Here is a 24,752-nt window from a genome sequence, read left to right as displayed (position 1 = left end):
AATTTGACATCCCTGGAATTGAGTAACATTTTGATATAGGTACCTATTTATTTATTATTATTATTATTTTTTTTATTGACGGAAAAACTCCATTTATAAAACATTTACATAGGTAAGTATAAATTGTATAGTGAATAACAGATACTATAATGTACAAAAGAGTATAATAATATATAATAATAATTTTTAAGACAGAATCCACTCAGACTCATCATCGTCCAGCGATCAGTTGAGTTCACACCACAACACAACATTATATAAAATTTAAGAAGTCGCCTTCAATCGGAACTTGTAATAGAAACGATCTACGCCAGATATGTAATCGTTTTTCTTATGCTGTTGGCTCTATCTCCACCGTCATGGTTGCCGCTAGTCCATCTTCGTCACTTTCGATGATGTTGTCCAGATCTGTGTCGATATAGGTATGCACTGTATACCTCAAATGGCGTACACAAAGGGTGCTCTATCTGCAAGTTTTCCACACATCCGTAAATCGGTAACGAATTACGTGTAACTCGATAATCTTCTTAATTCTCATTTTCGAGGAAGGCCTAAATTCTTCAACCTTCTTGAGAGCCAAATTCTCAGAATCGACGATCACTATTTGTGCAGTACTACTGCCACCAAAAAAATATATCGATATTATATCTTTATCGCGACGCAAAAAAAAACAACTGCAATCATCAGTAGCTTTAATGAGCTCCGAATAGCCGATGCTCGTAAAGCATCGGCTTGTTCTGACGCATTTCTAAGGCACAATGGTATCGATGGTAAATTAGTAATTACTCTCGTTTATTTCACCGATAAACATGGACGTCGATGAATCGTCCTTGATGCGCTGGCGAAAAATCACAGTCATCGATAACTTCAGCAAACTACATGTATCCGCTGCTCGTTTGGTATTGGGCATTCTACTATAGACAGATCAATAGTTGGCGAAATATGAATATTACGATTTTCGATTTTCGGGATTCTAATTTCGACGTGTACTACAGTCTGTAGTCTACAGATGTAGTCGTATACTGCAGTTATGGTTCTGGTGGCTGGCGCATTTCCAATAGGACGACGCGTAATTGGCATGATATATTCCGTGTCTTCATGTTTTTCTGATGAATCTTCCAGACATTCTTGCGGTACCTGCACCGGAAAACACTCATCATTAATTTCATCCAAGTAAGACGTCTTAGATGTTTCGTCTATGTTACGTCCAGAATAAATCAGTCATCGGTAAGTTTGATAATGTGGGCCCGGCGACTGCTGGTGGTGAAACTTCGGCCAGTAATAAGTTCAAGAATTCGAGTTTTTCTGGCGTCAAGATAAGTGCACCTTCGTTATCCAGAAATGGATAAGAAAATAGATTAATTAATATTAATTACTATGAATACTGCTAAATAACACTGTGTAGGTAATTGAGAATTCGTTCGCCTTGTGTCTTGTGTGTACTGACTCAAAATATGTAATCGAATTTACAAATAAACATTCAATATATGATAACAAAAAACATAAATAGGTAGTATATTTTATACGATCAGATTATTATTAAATACATTAAAGTGTATGTAAGTTGGCGGTAACCTATTTTAGTATATTTATTATTTTTCAACTTTCTTAATATTATTTATTATTTAATTATTTTGTTAACTATACTTTAACTACAGTTATTTTGGTATAAAAAACTGTACTTGACTTTTGAATATTAAAGTGAGCATGTAATATTATATTCTATAAAAAATGTTTTTACTTATTTAAAAAAAATCTTAATATTTATAATGTGTAATCTATAAATACTTTGTATTTCCGTTTTTATAAGTTTAAATTGTGCACAGTAATGAAAGAATAGTTGAAGACTATAGGTATAAATATAATAATTATACATTATGTTTATCACATTACTCGGCTTATCCGGCGCATTTTACAGACAATTTAACTACATTTATGCGTAGAGAAACACATTAATGATAATTAGGGTGCGGATTTATATGTATTATAAATTCAAAAATATGTACATATATATGTATTTATTTTTATCCAAATATGCAATTAAAAATATAAAATATGTAAAAAAAAATTTTTTTATTCTAGAAAAATAAATTATAAAATAATTGTATAGGTATGTAATTATAAATTATATAACACTACAATAGATTATTATTTTATTAACATTAATTAGGAATACATTCAAATTAAGTATTTATTCATTGGAGTTATGACATTCTTCATCGTCAACAAAACAATTGACAATCATATACTTTTTTAGGTTGTCAAAAGTAAATCGATGTCAATTAGGGTACAATATGTTTTTTACGTCAACGGAAGTTATAGGAGCAAATTTAAAAGCCCCTAATTCAGTAACACTAAATTCAAAAGAAGTTTGCGTATCGCAAGGTTAGTTTAGGTTTAGGTTTATGCATTATGCATAAACATCGTGATCATGATCGCGTGGTGTGGATTATGGAAAGTTGTAACTCACGATTATTATTAGCACACATACCACATACAGATGGGAGAAGATAAAAACACATAATATAAAAGGGTGATACAGTACTAATTTTGTAAATTGCTAAATATTTAACAAAAATATGTAATATAAGTGAATTATTTAAAAATATGAATTAAGATCAAATATATATAATATGTTGGCTGATTCGTAATCTGCAGACATTTTAATCATTTTATAACAAATGCCGGGTGCTATATCAGTCAACACTTCGACAGTCACCATTTATATTGATGTACCTATAATACCAACTGATCATCGTGTCTGATTGCTTATGTAGTTATATATATTACCTGTATACATCTTTATACATAATATAGCTGACTGCCCATATTCACTGATCAATGCCCAGACCGAACCACTGGGTCTATTAGACTCTAGAGACTTTACATTTTGTACAGAGGTTCTATAGGCAATGTAAGGGAGCACTAAGAAAGGATTTTTCAAAATTCGACCTCTAAGGGGGTGAAAGAGTGGTTTTTTATATAGCTATAGATATATACGTATATGTATTTTTTAAATGTTTCATAATTGTTTATTATTTCTTCTAAGCGGTTGCTAGGATACTAAAAATATAAAAAAAAACATATCTTAAGTAATTAGACATATTTTTAGTATCCTAGCAATGTCGAATTTTGAAAAATCCTTTCTTAGTGCGCCCGGCGCCCCTACATAGGCATGCGCAGACTTTTGTGATAGGGTGGGCTAAGTCAATAAATATTAAGGAACCTGAACTCTGATGGAAGAAACTATTAAAATGTTACATACTTTAATTTACCTACTCATAATCACCCACTATTTAAGGCATAAATCATTCATATGATTAAAAACAGATACATATTTTTTTTAAATTAAATATAAGAAATATTGTAATTGCCAACCATTGTAATGGTAATATGACATAATATGTTATTAATTTTATTTTTAGACATTTAATTTATTATTATTGTGTATCAGTTATTTTTCACCTACCTATTTAATGTTTTATGATTTTTGAAAAATCAAAAATCGTTATGTTTAGAACATGTATTACTATGTATAAAAATTTTGGTACGACCCACCCGGCCCCCCTGTGCGCACGCTTATGCGCCCCTACATTGTATAAGGAACCTCTGTATAAAATATCAAGTTTCTAGACACAGCGGAATAGCGGATCGGTCTGGGCGTTTATGAGTGAATTACTAAATCGATAAAAAAAAAAGATAAATAAATAGATAACTAAAAAAAAGAAAAAAAAGAAAAAAAAGAAACTAAATAGATTACTTTAGAGTCCATCGGTGGCCAATAAAGTTATACTGAGAAATGAGAATATGTTTTTCCTTTGTGAAGTCATAAAAATACATGTAACGATGTAACTATTGGATAGGGTCGACTGGAATTTTTATTAAACTAATTAATATATAATAGTACATTTTAAATAATAATGCTGCTGCCGTCTGACGTATTTCACTTCCATTGCATCTTGCGACTGTTAAACACGTATTTATTCGAATACACTTTGAAAACCGTTTGATCGACGTGAGCTTCACACGTCATTAATAACGCATCTAATACACGGGCACGCCGTGCCGTGACTTGACGGAACAGCTATAGTATATTCTATATGCAACAAGTTGTTTTTGTGGCTTTGTGCGTCCGCGTGTGCCACCGCATTGTAGGTTTTTGCTACAGCTTTGAATCATGGCAAAAAAATCTAACACCATAAATAAAATCAAAGCGTTCTAAATAATATAGCACTCCGACGGCTTTCTAATAATTTACCATATTATATTCAACCCAACTGTACCAACTCTACATAACTAGTATATAATAATTTCAATATGACAAATAATGATGATGGATGAAGAAGTACTGCGTTTTTTTTATAGGTACCTATATGTTATTTATAAATAACTGAAAATATTTTTTTAAATTATGACACATATAAGAAATGTTAATATAAACACAGAATATAAACCTGAACATTTCAAATATTTACGCTTATTCATTTTAGAAATAAATATATAAAAAAAAATACTAAATTGATTTTGTTGAAATTTGCAAGTTTTGAGTGGATTTTCTTCTTTTATTTAATTTTTTTGTTTGTTTTTCTCATTTTGTAAAATATTGAGAATTTTCAAATATAAACTACATTCAATATGTAATCAAAAACCACCCTCAAAGTTAAAATCAAAAGTTAAAACCGGAGCTTTCCTTCAACTTACTATCTATATTCAATATTCTATAATAGGTACATATTATATCTACATACTACATACACGTAATACAAAATATATATCATTGTAAAATAAAATCAATACATCTGCTCAGAATTTTAAATTGGAAATTTATAAATTGTTGACCACGAAATGATTTTTAGGTACATTTTCATGATTTTGTTAAAATTTGAACTTAAATTCCTTTTATTTATTTTTAATTTTCTTAATGCCTAGTAGAACAACTTATGAGGAATCTTGTATTAAATTGTCAAGCTTTTTGATCAGGCAACTAGCAAACATATTGGTACTTGTTTGTTATCGCCCTGCTGGCTGTTAGTACTCCGTATATAATTTATCGTCCCGCACTCAGTGCCGGATTAAAACCGACCATAGCCCTATAGGTAAACATTTTTTTATAGCCTACCGTATTAAGATTTTATACTTTCGCTACGGACACCCGATTAAACTGTCACAATGCCACTATTAAAAAAAATAGCCTCTTCTGACAGCTACTTTTATCTAATCCTAGGCACGTGCCTATCCTGTCTGTACCTACGTTAATCCGGCACTGGCCACACTCCTGCCATATAGTATTTTATTAGCGTACCGTTATTGTTCCTACAATTATCGTGTTAAGCATGTGATAAATGATCTATTTAATGAAATAAGAAAACTACATTTTTATATTATAATATATTAGTAGTTAGTACGTTCAAATACTCTATACAGAGTATTTGGTACGTTGTGGCTTTAGTTATTTTATTAGGTACCTACTTGGCTACTCCGTTCAAACCAATTTAAAAAATTTAACTTAGTGTAGTGTGTACCTAGTGCCTACGATAAAATTAAATTTAATGATAATATTTAGCATTATTAATATACTTATACCATGGTCTTAGAAGATCTTCTAAGACCGTGACTTATACTACAGAATAGATACCTAGGTTAAATTTATAATTTATTTAAATACCTTTGGTTTGTGCACGTTTGTGTCTTGTGATAGAAATTATCAAACAATCAGCTGACCTTGCTCTCCTTCCACGATAATAATTTTATTGAGTGTTATCACTCAATGACTTTGTACAGTGCGCACTGATAAAGCATTAAATAAATAATTATTAAATACTTAATATTTTCAATGTTATTCCATTATAGGAACTTAAAGTTATTAGTTTATTAGGAATATTAATTTTTTTTACTATTTTTATAAAATGAAAGTACTCTTAATTGGCTGTGGACTAACTTCAGCAATAACTGCATACTTGTTACGTACCCGTATACCAAATATTCATTTGACATTATGGGACAAAGCCAGAGGCCCAGGTGGCCGCACTTCAGTTCGCCGTGGCCCCAACGGTACATTTGTTGACCTTGGTGCTCAATTCATTTCCACTGATGCATCAACATTATCCAAATACTCTGCTATATACGAACCATTAATTTCCACTAAAACATTAGCACCTATGAATTGCAAAATCGAAGGGATTTCAGAATCACACCAAAAGCAACACTTTATTGCACCGTCGGGTGCAAACTCATTAGTAAAATATTTTTTGACTAATGCTAGTATAGATTGTATCATATTTGAAAGAAGAGTATGTGCAATTACTCCTACAGGTAAAGTGACATGTATTTGTGGGAGTGAAGAGTTGTTTGACTTAATAGTGATAACAGCACCAGCACCACAAATTCTTCAAATGGATTGTCCAATGTCTCAAGCAGTTCGCTATGAACTAGAAAAAGTTACCTATAGTACACGTTTTACATATAATATGTTTTATGAAAAACCTGTATTAAAAACCGATTGGGACGTAAAATTTTTAAATGATGAAACATTCAGATATGTTTCTATAGAAAATAGAAAACGAGAACAACATAATTTACCAGATTGTGTGGTTTTCCATACAACAAAGGAATTTGGACAAGAACATATAAAAGGAACCACAGAGAGTATGTTCCAAATGTTAAACGATAAAGTAAACAAATTATTTCCAGAATGGCCGTTACCCACAACATGCAATGTTCATAAATGGTTATATTCACAAGTCACAACTCCTTATAGTAACAGTCCTGGATGTGTTTTACTAAATGAATCCATTCCAATTTTAGCTGGTGGAGATAGTTTCACTCAGTCCACATTTAATGGTTGTATAGAATCAGCACTTCAAATTTGCGAGACTATAGAAAATTTAGAATCATAAACATGTATACATTTTTTTTTTAATTAATTTTAATAACAAGGAGGAAGCATTTTAAGAGTTATTATTAAAAGTAATTATTTGTTGAAGCAATGTTTTTTTTTTTTAAATCTAATTTGTTGAATTATCATCTAAATTCAATTCATCTAATTCATCATCCAGATCATCAAAATCTTCATCCACAAAAAGGTTTTCATTGATTGGGATTGTAGCTACATCAGAATCATTAAATCGATCCTGGGGTAACCGGGGTACCAGTATCATCTACTTCACTTGCTTCCAATTCTAATGTTTCTAATTGAATTTCTCTAACCTATAAAAATCATAAATTACATAATTAATATAAATAATAACATATTTAAGTTTAAATATAAATGGTATCAATACCATAATCTTTTTAGAAATTTAATTTAATAATATTATATTAGTATGTTTTTGGCTTGTTGTTATATGGTATTTGTAATTTCAAGTAATTAGTTTCAAATTATTGAGATGCTTAAATCATTATAATCTTAAACTTTTTTAAATAGTCATGAAAGTACAATTAAAGGTTCTTTATAAAATGTTCTTATTAGTTTGCAATTATTTACTTATGTGTATGTATGAATAATAACTTTCCTACTATTAATTGTGTACTATATATTATTATTTACTATAATTTATAAGTTTTTTTTTTAAAGTAAATAAAAAAATAATTTGTATAGGAAAAATAAAAATAAAAGTACCAGAAAATCATACTAATTATAACTAAAATGTATTAGATCAAAACTTATTTCAACATAATGAGTACAAAATTATGTTTATGAATTAAGAAATAGTATAAATAGATTTATGCTATATTCTCTGAATTAAGTTAGTAAGTTACTAAGAAAAATTTGGTAGGTTTTTTCAGTGGTTAGTACAATATTGTATCTATTTAATATAAAACCTACTTTTACATTTCCATCTAGTTCTTCATCTTCATCACGTATATAAGCATCGAATGCTTCTTCTCCATCATCCATTGAGTCACCAATTGCCATCTCAGGATTAAATGAAAACATTTCACGACCAGAAAGCTTAAGAAATATAAAATATACATTTAATTAGTCATAAAAAATTAAAAATAAATTACAAACCCCAATTTGTCTTCCAGCTTTATAGTCTGTTCGTTTCTTTTCTTCATCTTTAATTATTGCATCTTTCTTTTCTCTAACTTTACGTTTTTTCCAAGCTAAAAAGCTTTCTAAGGTTACCCTAGTAAATTTAACAGAATTCAAAGCAGCTCGTTCTCTTTCTATCAAATCTTCTAATTGAATTTCATCCTTCTTGTCATCTTTTTTCTTGTCCTAAATATATTTTGTTAGTGACATAAGGATAGAAATGATAGATATCTTAATATTTAAGAACTGTATTATTGTTGAACACATAAGACCAACCTTCTTAAGAACAAATCCTGGTGGTAACGCATGTCTATAAATACAAGAGGTACCATTTGGACATGACCAGAACCAACCATATTTACTTTTTTCAACAGCTTCCAAAAAAAACATGCAAATCTAAAACCGAAATTTTATTGCATTAAAATATAGGTGTAAAATAAGTTTAAGTAACTAACAATATCAGTTGTTGGATGTTTTTTATCATTTTCTCCGTGTTTTTTATCTACAACTTCTTTGAGCTTGTCTTCATCCCAGTTTTCCATAGTATCATTTTCTTCGCCATCTCGCAAATCCACATACATACTTCTTTTCTCAGCTTTCTTTTCAGTAGCCAAATCGTGAGAAAATTTACATTTTGACCCTTTAGCACACTGACCTTGTTTGAAAAATGCACATAGGATGGATTTTGGATCAGCACCTAATTAATTTGTTATAAAATAAAATTATTGTTAGTTAACAAATAATAAACATGTAATATTTTTCCAAGTTAATAAAAAAAAGAATTTGAAAAAATAGTTCCTGTTTTTTACTAAACTATACATCAGTGACACCGACATTAGTTGGTACTGTAAAAATCAAAAAATATAAAATCTGTAAGAGGAACTGAGAAGGCGCCTGTAAACAATATATTTATAGCACTAAAATATAGGAATTTTGTGTATCCAAATATCTATAAGTATAACTTGTATACCAATATCCTACAGACTGATATTGTCGCCATGGCACCAATCACCTAAATTAGGTATTACATCTGTTACTACTATACATAATACATACAAGCGAATATATCATTGGAATAAAATTTAAAATTAGATTTATTATAATTATGTTAATTTCAATTACATGAATATTTTGTTAATATCAAAATACACTCAAGGTTAGGATTAATTATGAAAAAATTTCTAAAAGGGTGAAAGTAGATAACCATTTTGTTGTACAGTAAGTATTATATATATATATATAATATATATATACATCATCATTTAGTAAATCACTATAATATATGTATTAAATTTGAATTTAATGATAAATCATTGAAAAAAAAAAAAATTCTGAGAGAAGATCACTAAATATATTTAATATGTTTTTTAACATTGCTATTATTAATATAATAAATATTTTTACCAAAAAAATTGCATATATTTAACTATTAATATTTATTTAGAGTAATAATATATATTTACATCATATATTATTGTTATTATCTCAATACATAGGTGTACATAGACTAGAATTTCAAGGGGTGCCTACAATATTTTTGAATCTTTTCTTAATTTATTTTTTTGAAACTAATATTTATATTATATCTAAAATAGTTTCAATTTTTAAATGAATCGTACTTTTGTGCAACATCTAGCTGTTACATCGTGATAAGTTTTTTCATATAAATTTAAAATATTTTAGAAAAAATTACATTTTGTTTTAGTAACATCAGTTTTAATACGGGTTCCTTACTCTGAAATTTCAATTTTAGGGCTTCAATTATAATATATGCCCATGCACACCTGGCACTCAGGGTATACTTGCTTATGAATCAATGACAACTTACAAAGAAGAGAATGAAAAGATTTGTTGTATTCAAATGTTTTGAAATGTCTGTATAAAAAATAATTTATTATTAATTAATAATAATAAATGTAAGTTTCAAATTCCTAAAATTAACTTTTTAATCATGACAAAATAATTAGAATAGTTATTCTTTGCTTAAATATCTATTTTATTTTCAAATTTGAATTTCAAATGTACAAAAAAAAAATGTTTAAGTATTTTTTTGTTTCATTATCCTGATAAGTAAAACTTGTATTGAATTTTTAAACTAATGCATAGAAAACTTTGTTTATTTAAACCCTACAAATCAGAAAAAGTTAAATGGAGAAAACCAATTATAGATAGGTAAAAAGTTACAGATTTTTTAGGACTTAGTAATGTTTCAACTAAACTTGAAGTTTTACCTTTTTCAACTTTTTGAACCGGTTTAAATATCAATCCTAAGTCATCTTTAGTTTTATCATCTTTTTTCTTGTCATCTACTTTACGCGCAGCAATGCCACCAGATTTAACTTGTTTCTCAACTTGTTGAATGAATCTTTGTTGTTTGGCTCCTTTTTTATTTTTTAAGCCAAAAGTTTTGTCCTATAAACCAAATAAGTATAATCGATCAGAATTTAATAAATACCATAATTATATAGTTATAAATGTTTAATAACGAAATTAACATATGTAATTATAAAAATTTAAACTTACTTCGATAACTCTTTCTTTTTTCTTAGCATCAGCTTTTTTACTAGTTCCCTGTGCTTTTGTTTTAGGAGGCATTTCGTTTGTTATAAAACAACTAATTAGGTATAAACTACTTTAATGAACACTAAATGCAAAAAATACTTTATTCCAGTTTTAGATATTCATAAGATAAAAAATGTACAATAATTATAATATATTTTATAAAAAAAAAAAACAAAAACTATATAAAGTACTAAAGATATATAAAGTTGAAAGTATTATATCAAAATTTATGAACGATAACCTCAAAAATAAGAAATTATCGTAAAACATTCAGTGTGTCAAACACAATTAAGATATATATAAAAACAAGATATACAATAATCTGTGATAATATACCATGTATATCCATAGCACGGATTTAGATAGTATCTATATCCGTGATCCATAAATAATAAATTAATAATAATTTCAAAAAAATTTTAAAATAATAAATTCATTTATTATCTATGTGTATATCTTAATTCGTGGGTCAGTTCTTCCCAAACATTATCTGGGTTTTTAAGTAGTTCTTCCCAAGATAACAGTAAGAAATGATAATAACTCCATTTTTTTATGATTTATCTTTGTCCTTTGACGGTCCACGAATTAATATCTTTTAATAAAAGATAACTTTTATCTTAATTCGTTTCGCGGTCTTAGAAAATTTTCTAAGACCGTGGACTAATTCTTCGGTAAGTAGGTAGGTACATCATACTATTGTATAAAAAATTGACAATATGGGTTAGTAAATTATGTGCGAGTAGGTTTTAACCATAGACGTATATTATATTATACGTCTTTGTAATCACATACTATTATGGTTTTTGCTTTTCCTCTTCAACTTTTGTACAGAAATCATACATCAAATATCAAAATATAAACAGGGGTAGTCACTTTAATGGACTTGTGATCAACCTCTCGAATTTTTCTAGGTTGTTGTATGAATATAAATCATAACCGTAGACATAATAAAATATTATGTACAATTATCTATTATGTCTATGACCAAAAAAGGACCTTAACTGTTTATTCCAATAAATTAATGTATTATTCATTTAACTAGGTATATTTAGAATATTTTTATTTATGTAATATATATATATTTAATATGCGATAAAAAAAATGTATGATGTATAAATGCAATGCAAAGCTAAATGAAATATTTAGAAATTAATTATGTAAAATCTATATATTTTATCAAGAAAATAAACATATTTTACAATGTTTTCATAATAGTTCTCTAAAATTAATTCAAACTAAAAATAATAGAATGCACCAGTATTGTAGCTGCAGAGACTGCTGTCTTAAATCTTATATGTAACTATTAATAAATAAAATATAAATACAGAATACACATCATGTTTAGGATTGAATTAACTTAAGCGCAAAGGAGTTTTTGCTTCAAAGTGACATATTTCACATATTATATTTATATTGTGTAATGTACTAATGTGTATCATTATTATACATGCAATATATGTTGTTTTAATAGTTCCTTAATCTTGTTTTAGATGTGTTTATCCATTAAATTAACATATTTTAATTAACGTCAATTGTAAAATGTAAAAAAAACTCAGGTAGTTATGATGAGTTTTCTTGTATACTTTGATAATTTATTATTAGCTATTATCCTGTAGGTTAGCATTACAAAGATTGGCAACTAATAATAACAATAAATAAACAAGCCATTAAGGATTTTTAAGCAATGTTTCTAATAATAAAACAGAGGTTAAACTATTATTAATTTTTAGGATATTTTGTACCTTTAAGTTTTACAGGTGAAGATCTGGAAGATATTTAATTTTTCATTGATAGACATATTGCACTTAAAACCAAATTTATATAAAAAATTTTATATAAAAAAAAAGCCCTCCCAAAATGGTTTGTTTTTATCCCTTTCCAATTTTATATATCTGGAAGCATACACACAGTACATACATGCAAATTATAATAGCCCTCCATAATTTAAAATTTAAATTGCGCCTATGCAGTACAGGCAATAATGTCAATTATATAATTTACAAATTAGAATTAAATGCAATAAAATAAGTATTATATTTTTCATATATTTACTTACATTTCAGTCTATACAACAAATAACTATTAACTTTAAAGTATATTAATTTATAGAATACATTTTATCATTAAAAAATATAATTTTAACTATTTGTTAGTTTAAGGTTAATTCAATCACCATTCCCTTTGTTTTTTTTGCTGTACACCTGTAAGAATATAGTAAGCCTTGTCTTGGTGTCTGATACTCATTTGCTTATGTTTTTGAAAAGTTTTACATAAATTGTACAATCGTTGATCCCGGGTAACAAAATAACAATCCTTACAACGCTTTCTTACTTTTCCAAAAACTTTAAATCCTCTAGAAGGGACTATGGATAATCCATTAAATGATGGTGTATATAACGCTGATAATATTTGAGGAGCTCTGTTTATAATTGCGGCTTTTTGGAATAGATTGCTTAAAAAATTCATTCTGAAACATCCATAATAAAAAAATAGAAAAAAATAAATTTTATAATAATAAAAACGATTAACTAAACGACGTTTAAATAACTGAATAACTGAAAGATTACAATTTACCTACCTTTGTTATTAATTGGTGTTTTGAGAATTGTGAAAAAAATAAAAATTAGTAATTTAATAAAAAATTTGTCACGCGACTCCTGTGGTCCTGAGATAAACTTTTTACTATCAGTTATCATCGATGCGATAATAAATATAACTTGCTTAGAAGATGGAACAAATATTTTGTAGTAGTAGTACAAATTGTACACACCACGATGTGGTACACACTGTCCTGTTATCACTACTATTTATCATAATTAGAATAGAACTAAAATTTTGAAATTTAAATGTTTAAAATGGTAAAAGAAAAATTATATAATCTATACACTAATACACTATACTATTATAATATCAATATGGTCTAAGAATATAGTTATATTTAAATTATAAGAATTTTAGATATTCAAGTTTTAAAAAATTAGAATTGAAAATAAGTAATACTTTTTGATTAAAATATTATATTGATTTTTGTATTAAAAATACAAACACCTTTTAAGCTTTAGAAGTGAGTTACAAGTATGTTTCAGTAGTTATATAATCGTTTTATAATTTAAATGTATCTTATTAATTTATTTAATTTGTAGATATTAGTAAAGAAATATAATGAAAATTGCCATTGAAGGCTGTGCTCATGGTGAGCTTCAGCAAATCTATAATACAATAGAATTTATTGAAAAACGTGACAACATAAAAGTAGATTTGCTAATATGCTGTGGAGATTTTCAAGCAACACGAAATAATGAAGATCTTTTAGCAATGGCAGTTCCACCAAAATATAGATTAATGTGCACTTTTCACAAGTTAGCATTAAAAAAAAAAAAAATGGTATTTTCAAAATAAAAGAAATTTTTTTTATATATTTAGATACTATACCGGAGAATTAGTAGCACCAATTTTAACTATATTTATTGGTGGAAACCATGAGGCTTCCAATCATTTGCAAGAACTCAGTTATGGTGGTTGGGCAGCACCCAATATATACTATATGGGTTTAGCTGGTGTAATTAATGTTGGCGGTATTCGTATTGGAGGATTATCTGGTATTTATAAATCAACTGATTACATGCGAGGTAGGTATGAAAAACAACCATATACTGAACAAACAAAAAGAAGTATATATCATATTCGACAATTGGAAGTATTTCGATTAAAACAAGTAAATATAAAACTTAATGTTTATTTTAAATTCAATTAAATTAGATATATTTTTATTTAACCTGTATAGCTGAAACAACCAATTGACATAATGTTATCTCATGATTGGCCTCAAGGAATAGAAAATTATGGCAATTTAAAACAATTACTTAAATACAAACCTTTTTTTGAGTAAGTACAATGTTTAATAAAATACATTTTAATCCTTATTAAAAAAACGCTTGCACATTTAGAAATCTGCATGTAAACTTTCTTGATATTCAATTTTTAGAAATTTATTAATTATATTTAATATGTATGTATAATGTATTTTATTTTCATTTTCATTTAATGAGATAGATTCTGAAACCGGAGAGCTGGTTTTGTTGTTTGGGGTCTTGTTAGATTCACATTGGCTAGGAGAAGTGCAGCGAAGATTTTCAGAACTTTATCTTTTATAGATAATTCACTACAGAGCTTCAAAAAAAATTAAAACACATTTTTTTGGGTATTTATTTATGTTTTTCAGCTTTATAGCTTTGTAGTGAGTTAACGATTGAAGATAAAATTCATAACAGCACTTCTCCTAGCCAATATGAATCTAACAAGACCCCAAATAAAAAAATCTGTTCTCCAGTTTCGGTAATCTACCAGTCAACTATGTTAAATGAAAATCTAACAAAAATAACTAATTTTTTAACTGTAAAAAATTCAATAATTTTTTTTTGAAAATTTTTAATCTCACTTTTTGTATCTACTTGATAATCCCTTTTTAATGAACTATCAACCAACTTTTTAGCTATAATAGTTTTGGAGAAAAGTAAAAAAAAAAATAGAAATGTTGGGACTGTTCTTGCCGACGTTTTTGTGGATTCAAATTGTTATACCGCTTGGGTGTAATATCGGATCTCTCAATAATATTTTATGTTAAAGCTAGCTTAATTATCCATCTACTCATTATAACTGTGTTACATTTTTATTATTTTCCTATTTAACAAAAATTCTTTAAGTTTTAAAAATTTAGACTTTTTTCATTTTAATTATCATACTTACTTGAATAAAAATCAAGAAGTAAAAAACTAATAATTTACATTTACTTTTATTGTTTTAGAACAGATATCAAAGAAGGCAAATTGGGTAGTAAACCTACAAGAGAATTATTGGATGAATTAAAACCAAAATACTGGTTTTCTGCTCATCTTCATTGTAAATTTGCTGCCATAGTAAACCATACATCAGATGATAATGTAACTATTTTTTATGTCTTTCTATGTGTGTTATATACTTATATATAATACTCATATCACTTTGAAACGAGTATGATAGGACTATACATTATTTTAAATTAATAAATCTGTTTACTTTATGTTTGATAATGCTTGATAAAAGAAAAAATTAGGATTAGTGAATGTATTATATGCATGATTAATGATAATGTATTATTGTATATAGTTACTTAATAATATCATTTTATAAATTAACAGGAAGAAATGGAGAAAAGATTTACTAAATTCTTGTCACTTGACAAGTGCTTGCCAAAAAAAAGATTTTTACAGATTTTAGATGTTCCTCATGATAATTCTAAATCAATTGATTTAATGTATGACCTTGAATGGCTTTCAATTTTGCATCTTACGAATCATTTGTTAAACACCAATAGTAATATGTATTATTTACCAGGACCTACTGCTTCAGAAAGGTTTTTATATAAATTATTTAATTTCATTATACTTTATATCAATTATTCTGCTATTATTGAATTTACAATAAATTATTAATTTATTTTTAGGTATGATTTTACACCAACTGAAGAAGAAAAGACAGCTGTCCTTAACATGTTCTCTCATAACTTGAGAATCCCAAACAATTTTATTATTCTTGAAAATTATAAATCGAAGACAAATCCTCAGACTACTAATTTTTGTGAGAAATTATGTATTGACGACCCTCTTGCTTTGTTGTTAGGACAATGGTCTCGTTCTAATTTAACTGAAAACGAACATGAAATGGATTCTACATTTTCATCATTTTTAAACTCTACTGTGTGTTCAAATAATGAAGACGAAATAGAAAATAAGTCTTCAGAAAAATTATCAATGTCTCCATTTATACTACCTGAACCAAAAAATGATAGTACATATTCAAATATTAATGAAAATTCATTTTTTAATAATTGCTCCAACATCACAACACCAAATAAATCTATAGAAAAATCTGATGAAGACATTCAACAATCACAAGGTAAATGCTGTAAAATACTTAAAATGTTTCAATTATTTTAATACAAAATACTGAAAAAATTTTAGATGCCGATGTAAATATTGAAGTAAATAATATAACCACTAAAACAAAATGTTTAAAAAGAAGGAATTATCAACAAACTTATGACAATGACTGTGAATAGTATTATGTATTTTTTAAATTGTTTAACAACTTATGTTTATTTTTTAATAAATAACATAATTAATTTATGTGCTCATGTTTATTATTTGCTTCTATCTCTATTCTGTCTATCCATCTTCTCTTCAGTATTCCTCTCCCTATCTTTCCTTCCAAATTTATTTCCATAGTTACTTTCAGTGTCTCCCAGTCACCTTTCCTCACAACATGATCAATCTCAACCATCTCAACTGCCCCTCATTTTGTGTATAATTGGTACCACTACTACCACTAATGATTACATTTTTTAAATCTTCCTTAGTCATAACCACGGATATAGATACTAGTATGGTATCTATATCCGTGGTCATAACATTCTCATCTCTGCTATACTTACTCCCTGCTTTGATTAATTATCCACTGTCCAAAATTCCAATCCTTACATGTCATGTTGATTGGCATCAAAACTGCTTCATAAAATCTACCTTTTAATCTCAATGGTATCATCTTGTCCATCCAAACTACTGGAAACTACCTATCGTTCTCTCCTCTTCATCCATTCACACATAATCCTATTTCTGATTTCATCCTCAAAAACACCATTATTTTGTAATATTCATCCTAAATGACCTAGATACTTTAATATATTTATTTTACACATTTCATCATCCTAGTGGCTAGTACCTAATCATGTTTACAATATTTTGAAATCTTTAAGATCTAGAATTCTTTATATCCTTACAATAATACGAAAATAACTTTTATCAAACTATTAAATATTATATAATGCCAATTAGAAGTTGAATGATTTATTGTTAAAATAGGTAGTTAGTCAACAAGGTATCTAGGGGGTCTATATATATATAAACATATTTTTTTTACATATATTATATTTATTATAGTATATATCCATTTTGGTACTTAAAAAAGACCTTTAGATATAAATATTACTAAATTACAACCTATATAGCAATTATAGACCTATACAAACAGTATAAATAATAATTTAATAATTTATGATTTCATTTCAATGTTCCCCGAAGTCAGAACGGATTAATAATCACGTTATCGTTTTGTCAACGATATTTCCGGTGGTGTTATCTCTAGTATATATTTACATTACGCCCGTATCAAGTATCCATCAACGATTTATTTTTTATTTATTTGAAAAAATGTAGTCATTAATTTTCAGTATTTTTTTTATGAACAAATAGTATTTTATATTTTTCACTCCTACACTTAGTTCAATTCCTGTTCAATGAGGATTAGTATATTATATTAACTTAATAGTGATAGCTATATAATCAACAACTATGACGTGGAAATCCAGCAATTGGACTAGTTTATTTCCTACTAAAACATCGTTTGTTGTATTTGTCTTGTACATTGCACTTTCGATGAATCACGGTAAAAATATAGTTAATATTAATGATTAATTACTTTTTTTCTCTCCCTGTTGCCTTATGATAAACTCATTTAACAATAGATGAATTAAAATTATCTAATTGTTTATATGTATAAAAAAACAAATACACTATATTTGGCGGCGAAGATAGTACATTTTTTTGTTACGAGTAAAATATCTTAAGATCACTCATGGATATTATAATTTTATATTTTTTTAAAAATATATTAGACACTATTTAAATTGATCTGGATTTAGGGGATACAACTGGAATGCAGCTAAAAAAACAAATTTAAATAAAATAAGAACTTTTCTGAATATCATGCTACGTAAAATCATAAATACTATACCATACATTTCAAATCAAACCCTTCACTATACTGATTTACATATAAAAATAATTGAAAAAAATATGCTTTATTTTACATGTGATTATTCACATGTCTGGATGATCACAAATACCCACTCATTTAAAAAATGTATATGAAAAGGAGATGGTGTAGAACTGTATATATCTCTTGCTTCAACTTATAATGATTTTATATTTTCTTTTTTTAAGAGAGTAAATCACTCCAGTCTCAGTGAACATTATCATTTCATGTTTGCATACTTTTATACAATATCAAAAATAATTTATACCAACTTATTATTTATTGTAAACTAATTTAAAATATTAATATACAACTATATAGATACATTTTTTAATACAATCCATAAAAAATAATCAAACAATATGCCTTTCTAGGCTTTGAGACCATTAGCAGTCAGGACATACATGGAAATTACTATGTCTACATAGGTGCCATATCTTTCTCTGAATATAAATACTAAATAGGTATAATATTACATTTGAAATTGTTTAAACTTATTTTTCTTTTGCAGGATTGTTAGTAAAATTATCACAAGAAAAAGGCATTTATAACTATAATATTGTCTCAGTAATTATTTTAACCGAAGTTACAAAACTAGTTATATCCTTATTTTTATTTTGCAAAGAGTAAGTAAAGTTTTTAAAATACAAAATACCTACCTATAATATAATACAATTTATATTTACCTACCTAGGTAAAATATTAATAATTCTACAAGTTATTAATATAATCTTAATATTTAACATATAAAAAGTTTAAATAAATTTATTTTAGGTAAATACAATTTAAATTTAAATAAATAATAATAATAAGTGCATTTGTGCATTAGTGATATTATGTTGATCAGTGGCATAACTAAGTAGTTATAATATGGGTGATATATCAACTCTCAAACCTTTTATTTTTTTACATACTATGTTGACTGGTTAGAAAAACTAAAAATATTCTATATAAAAATAAAAATAATAAGTATAATAATATACATATATATAATTGTGTTTGTTTTATTCCTTATAACTTGTTAAAGTTATGAAATATCCATGTCATTCCTGACAAAATGGTCTTAGCTATGCCACTGACGCTGATGGATTTTGTTTTTATTTTACGGTATTGATTCAAATATTTATTTTGAGAAAAGTCAATATCATCAATAAAATCAGATATTACAGCAGAAGATTCTAGAGTATCGGTCCATTCCTAATTTTAATAATTGTAAATTTTGTTTCGCAGTAACCCCTTAAGAAACATTATTGATCAGACTAGAGATAACTATACAGGTCAGTACTTATTGATCTATATTATATATATATATATACTTTATACTTATATATGTTTATTTGGATTTTTATTATCAGTACTCTTTCTCTATATGGTGCCAGCATTTCTCTACTGCCTATATAATAATTTGGCTTTCGTGAACCTATCAATATTTGACCCAACTACATATTTTATTCTTCTTCAACTAAGAGTTATACTCACTGGTATTGTATATCAGTGTTTGTTTAAAAAAGATCTCAGCAAAATTCAATGGTTGTCTTTAGTTCTTTTGACTGTTGGATGTATCATAAAAGAGTTAAAAATGGAGGGCAATATCCAACAACAGCCTTATAGTATTTTTATAAGTATATTGTTGATGTCGACTCAAATACTTTGCTCGTGTTTAGCTGGTGTCTACAATGAATATTTACTTAAAAAAGGTCAAGGTGTAAATGTGAATATTTATGTACAAAATATATATATGTACACAGATTCAATACTTTGTAATTTACTATTGTGGATAATATTTAAACATAATGATAACAAAAGCAATACTCCAGAAACAGACATTTTTAAAAATTATATGGTATGAGATTAATTATATTATTGTATTTTGTTCTTATAAATTAATTAAAACAATTATCATTATTTCTTTAGGTCATGATTATTGTATTAAATAGTGCCATGTATGGTGTTGTAACTAGTTTACTGTTACACAGCTTAAATTCAATCATAAAAGTTTTTGCCACAGCAATTGAACTAGTTCTTATTGCTGTATTGTCATGGGTACTTCTAGGATATCCAATTACTATGCAGACTGTGGCAGCTGTTTGTATTGTTTCGTGTTCTGTGGTTGTTTATGCCAAACATCCTATAACTAAAAGTACACCACCAACTACTAATTATAATAAAAATATGATTAATATTTAAAACTTAATTAAATACATAATTATTAAAATAAAATATTATATTTACCCACCTACTTAATTTCCTATCACCTAAATATTGTATACATATAACTTTTATATAAATTATATATTGTGTGTCTATATTTCTATTATTATTATATTTCAATAACTGTAAGTACCTAAATACTATAAAGTATAAACTAATAATATTATAATTTATTTGAAAATCAAAACATTTGTATTGTATTGCCTAATAATTCCTATTTTTTAATTGTATAAGTAACAATTGTAATCCTTTAAAAGAAACTAAGTCATGCCCATGTATTATGTATTCTACTGTAATCTAATTAAATTATCCCATAAATATAAAATAAAATGTGATAATGTTAGTTTTAGTCAATATAAATTATTTATTTTATAAATAAGTCAGTTAATATTATTGTTATTAGTTACCAATATAATATAGTCAAATGTAATTTATTTTTGTTGTATTAAGTTGCAATAAACATCAATATATATCATCAAAATATATGTCTAATTATAATTATTACATTAAATTATTACCTATTAGGCTATAAACAATTTGTGTTATTTAGTGCCACATATTTCTGCATTTATTTTAAATGACACATAGGACATAGGTAGCTGACAATGCTGATAAACATCCAAAGTGAAAAAAGGTCAACACCATTTTTCTTATTCATTTTACTTCCATGTATTCCTTGTAGTTTGGTATAATTACTTATTTATTTTCACCTAAGTATCCCTTGTCAGTTTTCACACAAACTAAAATAAAAAAAAATAGTGCACTCATTCTGTTATTTAGTAGAAATCCAGTATACCTGGTCATTGAGTAGACAATGAATTAATTAAATTTGAATTTTATGAGAAATCATATAGCATGTAAAATGATTCAGAACAGAGCTATTAGCCTTGATATTTTATAATAATATATTTATATGGTTATAAGTAATTTATTTTTCTATTAGTATCCTGTACCTAAATCTATTGTTAATTCGGTAACTTGGGTTATTTGTATCTATTGGTTAATTCTTGCCAAAACATATAAATTGTATTATTTTTTGTTCTTAATTATTATAATACTATATAATATGTATGTATATCATTAATAATTGTGATTAAATGTTTTTAAAAACATTTTTGATAATAAATTTCCTTTAATTTGATATATTTTATCCAATAATGTTAACTTTTTCAATATTAATTAAAATTATTATCCCCCAACCCATCAAATGCAATTTCTCAACAAATAATTAACATTATAGCTAACTCAAAAAGTACTATTGAGTTCATGTGGGTCCTTTCACATATTAGCATTAAAGGTAACGAAGAAGTTGAGCTACTAGCAAACCAAACGATATCATCCGCTGAATCAACTGCTATAAAATCATTACCAAATAAAGACCTATCAAAAACTATTAACCGAATTTCCATCCAGCAATGGCAATCACAATAGGACTCTATCTCTGATAACAAATTAAAAAACCATACAAAAATGGCGATCCCCCATTAACACTGCAGCCCGTATAGTAGATATTGTCATCACAAGAGCTAGAATCGGCCACACACATCTCAATCATTCTTTCATCTTCAACCATGAATAATAATCAACCTGCCACCAATGCAACCTACCACTGACAGTCGAACATCTCACCCTCTACTGTACCAAGTATGACAACGAACGAAGCATCTTAAACCACCCCTCCAAGATCGAAGAAGCACTTGGAGAGACCAACACTGATGTAATCTTAAAATTTTTCAATATCATCAAACTATCCAACTTATTATAAAACAATCTCTAAATGTCACCTTTTTCCATGTATATAATTATATATAAGTATTTCTAAGCTAACAAACTACTCTTAATTTTACAATGTTAACCTTGCAGGCTAATGACCTTCGTTGTCGAAGCCTTTCTTTTTAATAACAAAAAAAAAAAAAAATTAAAATTCACACGAGTGCAATAGCAGATGAATCTGGGCATATGACCCAAAATGTAGCCGAGTAAAGCATAATATAATATTATTTTGACCAGAAATTAATTGATCGTTTGCGTGAATTTATAAATTAATGAATAACATTAAAAAAAAATAAGTGTACCCTGTGTATGTGTTGTGAACTTATGAATATATAACTATGTAACCGAAGTGTACTTTTTCACAAGGGAAGTAACATGCCTATAAAACAGTTTTTATTATATTAACTATCTACATATTTTTAATCATATCATAGTTAACTGAGTCCTAAGTCACAAAGAATGAGAAAGAAAACGTATTAGTTTATATAAATTTACCTAAATGGGCTAAATGATAATAAACACAATATATTTAAGACTGCACAAATGATATGTTGTTTTGGATTATTGGCCCAAATGAAAGCCGCTCTGCAATCTTGTATTGTAGAACTTCAGTACCTACCTATAATAATAAACAAAGAATTGATAACATTTATATTTTTTACCAATCCATTTTTGAATTTTACTTACCCGTCTAATAATTAATATTGATTTAAATTCTTGTGAAGCACAATCTTAGTATTTTTAACACAATTTCCTCGATAAAATTTTATTGAGATAGTCAATACGTTCTCTTTAGAATTTTATAAAAATGGGTTTCCAAATTCTAATAGGTAACTCGTAATTGAAATTTATTGTTGTTATTATTTTTATACTAGTGGTAAACGTAAAAGGTCGATTTTTGTTGGAACATGATTCACTGTATACTAGGTATATGCATGGTAACATGGTAATTACTAATTACTAATTAACCAAGCATACTTAGTGCTAACCCCTATTTTTCATCTAATAATGAATTTACTCAAATTCTAAGTTTCGGATTTTTTAAATAGGTACCTATATACTTAATGACCTGATTTTTAAATAATTAAATTTTATATACCATATTTAAAGACTAAAGAGTATCTTGTGGTAATAGCAATTTATTTTTTCAAATGAGTATCTTTTTATCCTGTCAATTGTTTAATATACAATGATTTTATTCAAAATTGTTATGTAGATATTCAAATTTAAAGTTGGAACGAGTACCTTTACCTAGTAGGTATAGTTTATGATTTTACGAATATTATTATATTTAATTTTGCGCATTAAGGATAGGTCCTAATAAGTTTGAAATATATGGAGCTGGGAGCTGTGACTTGAAAATTATATTAATATTAATCCATCTTAATTTTATATTTTGTAGTACTGAAGTATTATAAGTATTAAGTAGGTTGGTACTAAATTAAATGCGTTACATCTATTTTACAGTTTTCAAGTTTTGTATAACCATATTTAAAGACTATTATCCTTAATTTCTTAGATAAATGTAATTATTAACTCGAAACTTTTTAGATCAAATTTTAATTTAAATACCTACATGGAGTACATCGAAATTTTTAATAAAATTATCTGTTTCATAAAAGGTTGGTTCAAAAACAAGTTTGAATCTCCACAGGACACTTCTTAAATAGTGTAAGAATTAAGTAGGTGTTTGAAAATATGGTTCTTAAATAAACTGTATGTACCTAAATTTACTAAAAAAAATTCAAAAATCAGAATTTGAATAAATTTGTTATTATTTATTAAAGAAAAATAGGAGCGAGCATGCGCTTGGTGAATCGTTCTTTACTTGTTTTATGTGCAATAATGTACATATACTTACAGACTACAGATTTTATATATTTCTGGTAGTGTATACGTCATTCATTTATACACGGTAGGTGTACGTCATTCAATTATACACGGTAGCGTTACGGGTGCCTTCTAGCTCCCTAGTCCTAATTGCAGTGCATGTGTCTCGTATTTATGTATAAGTCCCATTGTATATGTATATGTAGGTACACAGGCTACAAGTACGGTGGGGTGGTTGGGGGAACGTAAGAAAGTGTCCCTCTGCCCACCCGTACATGAAGTATGTGCGCCGGTCGCCGAGCGCTAAGTGTTATATTTCGTGTGATTTATTCTGACGCATTGATATAGTAGGTATATACATGATATATATATAGGTATATAACCTCATAAGTCATAATATATTATTATATACAGGGTAATTCGAATTATAAGTGGTTACACCAATTTTCTTAGTCAATTTTTGAGTTTTCATTAAAATGTATTTGTATATACG

At 27.0% G+C, this 24,752-nt stretch overlaps 4 protein-coding genes across 5 annotated transcripts; 3 read left to right on the top strand and 1 right to left on the bottom strand.

Annotated features, from left to right (window-relative positions):
• The first annotated feature begins 5,906 nt into the window (after positions 1 to 5,906).
• Positions 5,907 to 6,896, top strand: LOC132919023 (renalase-like). Its single transcript, XM_060980376.1, has one exon. It carries the CDS (start codon positions 5,907 to 5,909, stop codon positions 6,894 to 6,896), a length of 990 nt encoding a protein of 329 aa, XP_060836359.1.
• LOC132922796 (zinc finger CCCH domain-containing protein 15 homolog) lies at positions 6,896 to 10,804 on the bottom strand. The gene is given in 8 exon segments (XM_060986503.1): positions 6,896 to 7,133; positions 7,135 to 7,206; positions 7,826 to 7,951; positions 8,012 to 8,221; positions 8,312 to 8,431; positions 8,491 to 8,732; positions 10,267 to 10,447; positions 10,559 to 10,804. Coding segments are annotated over 8 exon segments (1,152 nt in total). The 5' UTR covers positions 10,631 to 10,804; the 3' UTR covers positions 6,896 to 7,004.
• Positions 10,805 to 13,454: 2,650 nt separating this feature from the next.
• Positions 13,455 to 16,761, top strand: LOC132922795 (lariat debranching enzyme). Of its 2 annotated transcripts, none has more exons than XM_060986501.1 (8): positions 13,455 to 13,661; positions 13,741 to 13,956; positions 14,021 to 14,312; positions 14,382 to 14,482; positions 15,402 to 15,537; positions 15,775 to 15,989; positions 16,080 to 16,531; positions 16,597 to 16,761. In XM_060986501.1, exons 2-8 carry the CDS (start codon positions 13,760 to 13,762, stop codon positions 16,692 to 16,694), a joined length of 1,491 nt encoding a protein of 496 aa, XP_060842484.1. In that variant the 5' UTR covers positions 13,455 to 13,661; positions 13,741 to 13,759; the 3' UTR covers positions 16,695 to 16,761. The 2 variants fall into 2 exon arrangements, with proteins under 2 accessions (XP_060842484.1, XP_060842483.1); XM_060986500.1 differs by having other exon boundaries at positions 13,455 to 13,672.
• A 1,019-nt stretch (positions 16,762 to 17,780) lies between these two features.
• On the top strand, positions 17,781 to 21,137 carry LOC132922797 (UDP-galactose transporter senju). Its single transcript, XM_060986504.1, has 5 exons — positions 17,781 to 18,076; positions 18,957 to 19,071; positions 19,676 to 19,722; positions 19,801 to 20,288; positions 20,360 to 21,137. Exons 1-5 carry the CDS (start codon positions 17,983 to 17,985, stop codon positions 20,630 to 20,632), a joined length of 1,017 nt encoding a protein of 338 aa, XP_060842487.1. The 5' UTR covers positions 17,781 to 17,982; the 3' UTR covers positions 20,633 to 21,137.
• The last annotated feature ends 3,615 nt before the right edge of the window (positions 21,138 to 24,752 follow it).

The sequence above is a fragment of the Rhopalosiphum padi genome, chromosome 2 (genome assembly GCF_020882245.1).
Source record: "Rhopalosiphum padi isolate XX-2018 chromosome 2, ASM2088224v1, whole genome shotgun sequence".
Lineage (NCBI taxonomy): Eukaryota > Metazoa > Arthropoda > Insecta > Hemiptera > Aphididae > Rhopalosiphum > Rhopalosiphum padi.
Note: the sequence above shows the minus strand (reverse complement) of the source record. Positions and strands in the feature narration are given on the sequence as shown.

Bases quoted from the DNA above. Each gene is read 5' to 3' on its own strand.
- LOC132922795 (XM_060986501.1), top strand. From the start codon at position 13,760: ATGAAAATTGCCATTGAAGGCTGTGCTCATGGTGAGCTTCAGCAAATC. The intron at 13,957-14,020 runs GTTAGCATTAAA...TTATATATTTAG, and splicing joins TTAATGTGCACTTTTCACAA to ATACTATACCGGAGAATTAG. The intron at 16,532-16,596 runs GTAAATGCTGTA...AAAAAATTTTAG, and splicing joins AGACATTCAACAATCACAAG to ATGCCGATGTAAATATTGAA.
- LOC132922797 (XM_060986504.1), top strand. From the start codon at position 17,983: ATGACGTGGAAATCCAGCAATTGGACTAGTTTATTTCCTACTAAAACA. The intron at 19,072-19,675 runs GTAAGTAAAGTT...TTTGTTTCGCAG, and splicing joins TTATTTTTATTTTGCAAAGA to TAACCCCTTAAGAAACATTA. The intron at 19,723-19,800 runs GTCAGTACTTAT...TTTTATTATCAG, and splicing joins GACTAGAGATAACTATACAG to TACTCTTTCTCTATATGGTG.
- LOC132919023 (XM_060980376.1), top strand. From the start codon at position 5,907: ATGAAAGTACTCTTAATTGGCTGTGGACTAACTTCAGCAATAACTGCA.